Source organism: Peromyscus californicus, unplaced genomic scaffold (genome assembly GCF_007827085.1).
Source record: "Peromyscus californicus insignis strain IS unplaced genomic scaffold, ASM782708v3 Scaffold_15__1_contigs__length_86483966, whole genome shotgun sequence".
Classification (NCBI taxonomy): Eukaryota; Metazoa; Chordata; class Mammalia; order Rodentia; family Cricetidae; genus Peromyscus; species Peromyscus californicus.
The window spans coordinates 52,194,906-52,204,795 of NW_026294447.1; the positions used below are offsets into that span (position 1 = coordinate 52,194,906).

Sequence of the window (9,890 nt, forward strand, 5' to 3'; positions counted from 1 at the left end):
TCTTAGGGGGAGATGCAACTCACTGATTTCAGTCCTGTCTCTTTTCTAGCATATATGATCAGTTATTAGCACTCTAAATTTCCTTCAAAGCTCTGGGTGAACCACCAAAATGACTTTGTACATCGTGTTACTTCATGTAGGTTGATGTTCTAACTGCTCTTTTGCTTTGCTTTCTTTGGCATCCCTGATAATTTGGTGTAAATTGTTTAGTTTCCAGATATTTGACTACTTGTAGAGACCCTCCCATTGTGAATTTCTCCTTAATTCCCTTCTTGGCAGAGAAAATACTCTCTGTGATTTCAATCATCTTAAACTTCTGAGACTTGATTTTGGTGTGGAATATGATATGTCTTAGTCATTCCTCTGCATGCCCTAGAGAAGAATGGGCCTGCTGTGGTGGTGTGGAATTTGCTGTCAGTTGGTGCAAACTTGTTGAGTGTTGATCAAGTCTCTGTCCCATTGGAGTCCTTCCTTCCGAGTCTGTTTCCATGTTCTACGAACTCTCTGGGAAGGGAGTTTCTGGATAGCACTGTAATTTGTGGATTTGCTCTGTCTCTTTCCACTTCTATCAGTTTTGAATTGATGTATTATAATAATTGGAAAGTTTCCTTATCAGGCCTGTATGTTTGGGATTGTGTTTCCTTAATGACTTGAAACTATGAAATGTCACCTCTTACCCTTGGCAATTTTTCCCTCTAAAAGCTACTTTGTCTAATGTTGATAAAAGCAGGGTAGATTTTTCTTGGCTAGTGTTAGGATGGTAAATCTATTTCCATCTTTTTTAACTATGTCTATATTTAAAGTGTATTTCTTACAGACAATGTGTATTGTCTTTTTAAAAGCATCCAATTTGATATCCTCTTCCTTTTCGTTAAAGTCTTTAGGCTGTTTTCATTTAATGTATATTGTCACATTGTTAGGTTGAAATGTATCCGCTTTTCACTTGTTTTCTGTATTTCTCATTTGTTTTTTCCCTCTGTTCCGTTTTTGTTTCTTTCTTCAGATTAACTGAGAATTTTAGGATTTGATTCTGATTATAATTTTCTTTTGTTTCATTTTTTTAAGATGGAAATTTGGGCCATCAATTTGAGAATTTTCTTTTCAAACACCAGCGTTTAGAGCAGTGGTCACATAGCAGATGTTTATATTATGATTCGTAACAGTCACAAAATTACAGCTATGGAGTAGTAATGAACTAATGTTATAGTCGAGGATCACCACATCACAAGGAGCTGTATTAAAGGGGCACAGCATTAGGAGGGTTGAGAACTGCTGCTCTAGAGTGTTAGTTTCCTTTTAGATGCTGCTTAAGTATACATTCACTTTCACCGAGTTAAAAACACTTCCTAATTTCTGTTTTATCTTCTTGTTTGACCTATAGATTTTTTTAGAAGTATTTTAAATTATCTTCTTAGCTCTATGCCATTTTTATTTTTTAGTGGTTGATTTTGAGTTTACAGTGTATATTTTTAACTTATCAAGATCTTCAAGTAGTATTGTACTTGCACTGTATCCATTTCTACCTCCTGGCTCTATACATGTATAGAGCTCTGGCTCTCTCTATATAAACCAAACCACACATTATAAAGATGATAGATAAGTATGATGGTAATGGTGGAGGTGGTGGTAGTGATGATGATGATATACTAGAGTTTGAAACTAAGGCCTTGTGCGTGCTGGGCAAGTCTTTTAAAAAGCATCCAATGTGACATGATTCTATCATGAAACTATCCTCAACTCTTTTTACTTTCTGCCTTTTGATATAATGTCTCACCAAGTTGCCCAGGTAAGCCTTGAACTTACAATCAGCCTAACTCAGCATCGCCTAAGTAGCTGAGATCACAGGTCTGCACTGCCTAGGCAGTCTTGCTGTTTTGGCCTTAAATAATCAACAATCTCTTAAAGAGACTTGAAATAGGTTTTAAATTTACTATATTTTCTACTTGCCATTTTCTTTTTTTAGGTTTGTTTTTGTTTTATTTATGTGTATGAGTGTGTGGCTGTGTGAGCATATGCCACATGTGTGTGGGTGCTCACTGACACCAGAAGAGGGTGTTGATCCCCTGGAGCTGGAGTTACAGGCGGTTCTGAGCCACCTGACATGGGTGCTGGGAACTGGACCTGGGCCATCTATAAGAGTAGACATGTTCTTAACCACTGAGCCATTTCCAGGCCCTATGTTTGCTACCATCTCTCCAGGCCTCATGTTGGCCATTTTCTACTTCTTCAGACTTAAACGTCTACCTTCTGTTATCATCCCATTTCCACTTTTAAAAAAACATGTCTTACATGAGCCTGCTGGTAATTCATTATTTTCACTTTTTATGTCTCAAAAACATTTTGCAATATTTATTTATTTGTACTTTGAGACAAGGTCTCACTATATGGGACCAAGCTGGCTTTGAATTTCAGTAATCCCCCTGCCTCTGTTCCTGGGAATACAGGTTTATACTACAGCACCCAGTTTGCAATGCTTTAAAAATCCAGTGTCCCTGGGTACAGGGCTCTAGATTCACAGTCACCCAGTAGCTTAGAGGTGTTGTGACCTGTGGTGATATTGTGTTCCCCAAAATATTGTGCACCCTAATAAACTTATCTGGGGTTAGATAACAGAGCAGCCACTAGATATAGAGGCCAGAAAATGGTGGCACACACGCCTTTAATCCTAACATTCCAGAGGCAGACATCCGTCTGGATCTCTGTGAGTTCAAAGCCACACTGGAGACAGCCAGGCATGGTGACTCAAGCCTTTAATCCCAGGAAGTGATGGCAGAAAGCAGAAAGGTATTTAAGGCGTGAGGATCAGGGACTAGAGCTGGTTAAGCTTTTAGGCTTTTAGCAGCAGTTCAGCTGAAATCCATTTGGATGAGGACTCAGAGGTTTCTAGTCTGAGGAAACAGGATCAGCTGAGGAATTGGCGAGGTGAGTTTGGATGTGGTTTGTTCTGCTTCTCTGAACTTCCAGCATTCACCCCAATACCTGGGTCCAGGTTTGTTTTTATTAATAAGACCTTTTAAGATTCGTGCTACAGTGACCCACTGTCTGCTTGCTTAAAGTATGCCCAGCAGGACTCTGCACACTTCCTATCCTTCCTCATCCGCTATAGTTGTAGTTTTTTGTTTTTAAATTCGGGGAAGCATCCTCATTGTTTCTTTGATTGTTACCTTCAGTGCCTCCATTCAACAGTCTCAGCCTTTCTTCTTTCCGGTCTTCCTGGAAATAGACATCGTAGGCTTGGTAAGACACTCAGCACGCAGACACTCCAATTGTCCCCAGTTTGATGACCTGGGCTTGACGCCCGGAACCCATGTGGTGGATGGAGAGAACAGATTCCTGCTAGTTGCTCTCCGACCTCCACATCCATACTCACAGTACTCACATGCACACACCCACACACACCCACCCACACACACACACACACACACACACACACACACACACACACACACACACACACACACGTACACATGCACATACACAATTATCCAACAACTGTTTTTAATTAAAAATAGGTGTAACAATTCTTTTACTATTCTGGTCTGCTGATTCTATTGTCTGAGCATTTTGGTCTGTCTTCTGTTGACTGGTCTTTTCATTTGTGGGTCATTTTCCTGTTTCTTTGCATGCCTTGTCTGGTGGGGTGTTTTTTTTTTTTAATTGGATTCTTGACATTGTGGATTTGACTTTTGGGGTGTTGGCTGTTTTTAATACTCATTTGTACATTCTTGGGCTCATTCAGTGACATAATTAAATTACTCACAAATCTTTTAACCTTTCCTAGGCTCGCTTTTCAGCTTTGTCAGTTGAGATGGGAGCAACACCTTCCATGGCTGGTACCTCTTCAGGAGCACCATGAGAGATAGCCCCCATCCTTATGGGTACCTGGTCTGTGATGTAAACACTTCCCACCCATGCAGTGAGCACGGACTCTTCTTTCTCTGTGTGGCCAGCCAGGGAGATTTCCCTCGAGTCACTTTGCATTATTGTGTCTTCAGTGCTGGGTGTTTTTCCTGCTGATGTGCACTGGTCAGTATCCAGCTGAAGTGCAGGGAGACCGACCCTGTGTGGATCTGTGGCATCCTGTCTCTGTGTGCAGCTCTTTTTTCCCCATTTTTTCTGTGCAGCTCTCCCCTCCAGTTTGCCCTGCAGACTTCAGCCATGTGGAATAACAGATTCATCTTCAGACCACTGCAGGCTGCCTCTGCAGGCAGACTCTCCCTGCATGCCCAGAAACCACTCCGGGTTCACCTGGACCACCGAGCAGTCTCTGCTTGGACTGACTCCAATTTCCATGTCTTTCTTCATCTTTCAACTGTCTCTATCATGGTTCATGGTGAATGGAATGCCACTCTGCCCCTCTTTGGGAGGTATTCTGAGTTTGTCTCCATTATGGTTCTGCTCATGGTGAGTGGGGTGCCACTCTGCCCCAATTTTGGGAGGCATTCTGAATTTGGAATAAGGCCCAATTCCCCTAATGGGGCATCTAAGGTCATCTGTGGGCTCATGGAGGTTTGCTCCGCCTTTGTTTTCTAAACCTCTTTTTCATGACTTTCTTCTAAGAATCTTTCCTGTCGGTACCCATGAGTCCTTCCCACCTCTTATTGCTCTGCACACTCCCACAGCTGTATCCATGCTTTATCTCTTCCCAAAGCACTTGTATTCTTTTTTGGGGCCACCATGGTGAGGACCTCAGGCTGGGTGACTTAAATATCAGAAGCATATGCTTGCACAGTTCTGGAGGCTGGAGGGCTGAGAGCAAGGCACCAGCAGGGCTGGCTCTTTCTGGGGACAGTGAGAGGGCAACTTCCTGCTTTTCTCCCAGCCTTTGGCAGATCTTTGGCATCGCTTGGTTTGTGGCCCTCTACTTCTGTCTCTTCATAGTGTTCTCTCCAGGTATCTGTGTCCAGACTCCCCTCTTCATAAGGATGCCAGCTGCATTGGATTGAGGCCCTGCTGCTCCAGTATGACCCTATCTTTACTGACTACATCTTCAACAGCACCATTTCCAAATAAGGCCACATTCTGAGTCACTGAGGGCTAGGACTAGCATGCAGATTTTGTGGAAATACAATTTAATCCATAACACCCCCACTGCTGTGCTGGAGTGACAGTTAGGAACACAGAGGGAAGTGTCGCTGTGCCAATCAGTGCAGGAAGGTACTGAGAAGTGCCAAAATAAACCAGCATTTCCAAACTTACTGGATGGTCATCTCTGGCCCCATTTACGCGTCACCAATGAGATTTCTGGGGACACATCAGAAAACGGACATTATGTGTTCTCCCTGACTTCTAGATTTATGGAGCTACGAACATTTACTCACATTTTACTGGGTTGACATGTGACCAAAAGGTCAACGCAGAGAGTGCGGAGCTGCTGCTGCTGGAGGCAGTTGTCATGGGGTTATATGACCCCAAGGAAGGGGCACTTCAGAGGCACAACAGAAACAAGCTCTTGTCTTGTGGGCACCCACACTTTAAAAATTCCCATCTCCACCTTGCCTTCTAAACTTTCTCCAGGGTTTTCCCTTGAACCTGCCCCCAGCACCTCTGGCCTCCCTCCTCCTCTCCTCCTCTGCACGCTCCCTGGAGCTGTGCGTGAGTCTTGTCTTGCTTCCCACCCTAATCAGGCACCTCCGGGGCTCTCTTTTTCCTGTCATAGACACACACATTCTGTATCCCAATGGTATTCTGAACCCTGCCCTGTGATACTCTTTCACGAGCTACAGGCAAATCGAGTCACCCTTCTCTCAGAGCCTTGGCTCTAAAGATCCTGACAAGGAAATCCCATTTCAATAAAGTGGGGATTTAATTAAATAAATACACATTTAATTTCCCGTGCTTGGTAGCTTTCAAGAGACCATCAGTCATTTACTCTAAAGTGTATGCTTTAAGCGCTCGTGGGGTGCTTATTAGCCTCCGAATGGTGCCATCTCAGTGGGGTTTGGCCTGAGAAAGAGGCTGCTGATATCAGCGGCTCTGTGGCAAGCACACATCTCTTGTGGTGGTGAATGCATTCGGAGCAGCCTGCGTTCCCATGCAGCAATGCAGGCAGATGTGGGAGAATGGGAGACAGCAATAACCAGCCTCCTGTCTTTCTCCACACAGCTCATCCCTATGTGGTTGCCAATGATTCAGTCAAATACCAAGGTAAGTGGTCCCCTGCGCTGTCTGGAAGGTCTGCTTCCTCCAGTGAATCTCAGAGCATCCATAGGGGACACTGCTACTCCCTTGGCCATAAAGAAAGAACGATTCTGGCTGACTCCTTGTCTCATGGGTCGATAATACCGGAGACCTGTGGCAGGTAAGGGACCCGCAGAGGGCATCACTAGGAGCCCTGGTCCCACTGCTCACTGTGGATGAAGGTGCAGGAATGGAGGAGGCACTGCCTCTAGGTCTGAGCAGGTTCAGTCCACAACAAACCCTATTTAAGGAGGATAACTGTGGAGTCTGGCCCAAGCTTACCCGGTGATGTCATCTGATAACCAAGATTGATTTTCTGGGATGGAAAGAATTCCATTAAAAAAGGATAACACTGGCCGGGCGGTGGTGGCGCACGCCTTTAATCCCAGCACTCGGGAGGCAGAGCCAGGCGGATCTCTGTGAGTTCGAGGCCAGCCTGGACTACCAAGTGAGTTCCAGGAAAGGCGCAAAGCTACACAGAGAAACCCTGTCTCGAAAAACCAAAAAAAAAAAAAAAAAAAAAAAAAAAAGGATAACACTGAAGGAATGGCTAGAAAGAACCCACTTTCTTCATTTTACACGTGAGGAAATTTGGGACCATAAAGAACAGTGACTTGGATAGCACCCCAGGTCCTGGAAGGAGGTCCCCAGGTGAATGTATTTTCTAATGCCAGGTCTCACTGGGGGGTGACATTTTGACACATACCCCTTAGTGACAAATATAGTGAGGCTTGTCAATAAATGGGAGAGCCAAACACAGCACTGTCCACATCTGGTGCCTGATTGCGGCACCTGGAGTGTGGGGGAGGGGAAGAGGGCAGCAACACTCTTGGCAATATCTGCTTCCCCAGGTTGGGAAGCCATATTGTTTGGAAGGAGAGGGATGTGGACTCCAGACACCTGGGATATTAAAAGCCAGCAGGGCAGCTGTCAACGGTGTGGACAGCCTTTGCATCCTGACTGGCTAGCTGTGGCCACCGGCAGGGCAGGGATGTACAGACCACAGGGCAGGGATGTACAGACCACTAGAACCTACTCCGGTTCCGGTTTTCACTATCAAACCGAGCCACTAGCCTTCCTACCTGAGGCATTCCAAACTGCCAGCCCCACAGTTCACCTGCTTTGCGCTAATCTGTGGCAATTTCACATGGCATCAAGTACAGAGGGCAGACCAGGAGGGCTTGGTGAGGAACCGGGGAAGGAGGAGCTTTGACATGGCCTTCCTGTGTCAACAACTGTCATGGACACAGAGAGACCATTACAATATTAAAATGTACCGAGCATCCGCTATGGGCCAAATCCCCTTCTAGAAAGTCTGTTAACTCACTTGTCTTAGAGAGCTGTGAAATAAATATGTCCCCACCTGGTGGGGGGGGACTTAATACAGACTAATAGACCCTGTTCCCACAGTTCCCCAGGGGAACTGGGATTTGAAACTGGGAAGTTCCACTACAGAGCCCAAACACTTAACCACTGTTCTAGGCCCCTGTGCTGAATATGAGTGGTTGCTCAGGACCAATGCGTCAGGCCAGGTGCTGGGTGTCAGCTTCACGTTCCCATTGCAGTGAGTCAACATGAGCTCATCAGTATTTGGATGGAGTTGGGCCAGGATAACTGTAGTAACATAGAGCAGGCTCACCCCATCCCCACCCGCACCTCCAGCTCTGCCAGATTTGAAGGCAGGCTTGCTTCAGGCCAGACCTGTAGACTGACTGCCACGCCCATCCCTACCTGTAGACTGACTGCCACGCCCATCCCTACCTGACATGTGTACTTAGTGGGAAGAACTGAACTGTCTACCCTTTCCTTAACAGCACTTATCCGCCGGCCTCCAGCTCCGTCTCCAGGCCATTCAGAACAACGTGAACCACCACAGCCTAAGGACGCTGCCCGGCTCGGGCCAGAGCAGTGCTAGCCTGGCTGCCCTCCGCAAATGGCTGCAGTGCACCCAATTCAAAATGGCCCAGGTGGAGATCCAGTCCTCGGAAGCAGCTTCTCAATTTTATCCTCTATGAGTGGACTCCTCGGCTCCAGTGTCAACACTCTGGCTTAGCAATAATGGGTATAAAAAACAAACCATTTGATCCACGCAGGTTGGGGAACATTGGTACTGTACATTCTCTTTCTAGTTTAGTATAAAGACGTGCAAAGGCCGGAGAGGGCCACAAACGAAGCTTTCTTGCTACACATATTTCTGATGACTCCTTGGGCTATCTGATTAAGTGTTTCCTTACATTATTTTTTAAAAAAAAAAACCAAATCATTTTTCTTTATCTAACTTCTATTTTTTTTAAGAAAAAATAAAAAAAAAACAGACTGGTGGGTACTCACAGAAAAGTTGTATAAAGTCCCCCTGTTGCTATTTTTGATGATAGAGAATAAATAGGGTTTTTGAGAACTTTGTAGTGTTTTTTCTTAAAACTCTACTCTTGACAATGCAATAAAACAAAACGAAAACAAACAAAAGTCACCAGAGTCCAGTGACGACACCTGACTGAAGCTTTTGTCATTATCTTTGGAAAAGAGGCAGCTTGTAAGGAACATTACAAAGTGCACTTAGAAATTAGATGGTTAAACTGTGCCAATTGTTTTTTTTTTTAAATACACTTTCCAAAACTGTCTGGTAAGTCATTATTATTATTATTATTATTATTATTATTATTATCTCTTTTTTTGAGACAGGGTTTCTCTGTGTAGCCCTGGCTGTCCTGGATCTCGCTCTGTAGACCAGGCTGGCCTCGAACTCACAGAGATCTACCTGCCTCTGCCCTCTGAGTGCTGGGATTACAGGCATGTGCCACTACACCCAGAAAAGTCTTATTGTTTTTAAAACTAATTTTTCAACTCATTAGTTCCTGGATGTGCTTTCCTATAAGCTTTATGATAACTTTTTCAGATTTGGGCGTGATGGATTTTATGCCTTTGTTAATACTTGGATAGGACTCCATTCAAAACTGTAGACTGCACAGTGGACCAGAGAAGTCCCTGCACTGGTCCAGAGCACCGCCTCCTGAAGTTACATTTCATAAAATGAGTAAGAGCACCAAGGTTTGGGTACACTCACACTGTAGCAGTTGACTACTTACCCAGAGCAACTTCTCTTCTCCAACCTGTAATGCGCTGACTGAGAGAAGACACAGTATACGTTTAAGCTGTGTGCTGGCAGACTATTAAATGCATTTTTATTATCTTTGTGAGCCTGGGGCTTTTTAAAGTCACTTTCCAGCACTAGCGTTCAGTTCCTGGCAACCATCTCCTCAGGACTTTTATAGATCCCCCTCTAAGGCTGCAATTATTCAGAGACAAGGGTTTCCCTTCTTATCTGCTCCACTCTCTTGAGGAGGACTTTGAAAGCACAAGATAATACCCCTTTTTAAAATGAGTTGCTTATCAAGAGTCTCCTCTTTTCTCCTGGGAAGTTCCATGTGCTTCTCAGGGGGAAATGAGTCCTTGGCGGGGTGTGAGTGCTCCAGGGAGGACCACAGAGCCCGGTGCTTCTGAGAACCTGCAGGGAACCTACTGGGCCCTGTGACAGGAGCACCAAAGTGACGCTTTTGTACCATCTGACAGGTCTTGCAAAAGGCCTTTTTGGGCAATCAAAACCCTCCTCTGCCCCTGGTCACGAGTGGCTGTGTTTCTGTGACCATTCTATGTTACAGTAAGTCGTGCACATATATATTTTGCTTGTAAATGGTGACAGGCTTGGGGGC

At 44.9% G+C, this 9,890-nt stretch overlaps 1 protein-coding gene across 1 annotated transcript in view; it reads left to right on the forward strand.

The window, feature by feature from the left end:
- Unc79 (unc-79 homolog, NALCN channel complex subunit) overlaps nt 1-8,578 on the forward strand; it is a 245,998-nt gene extending 237,420 nt beyond the window's left edge. Inside the window, 2 exon segments of the mRNA XM_052738842.1 lie at nt 6,106-6,147; nt 7,995-8,578. Of these exon segments, the coding sequence (XP_052594802.1) occupies nt 6,106-6,147; nt 7,995-8,195 (243 nt within the window). The 3' untranslated portion in view covers nt 8,196-8,578.
- The last annotated feature ends 1,312 nt before the right edge of the window (nt 8,579-9,890 follow it).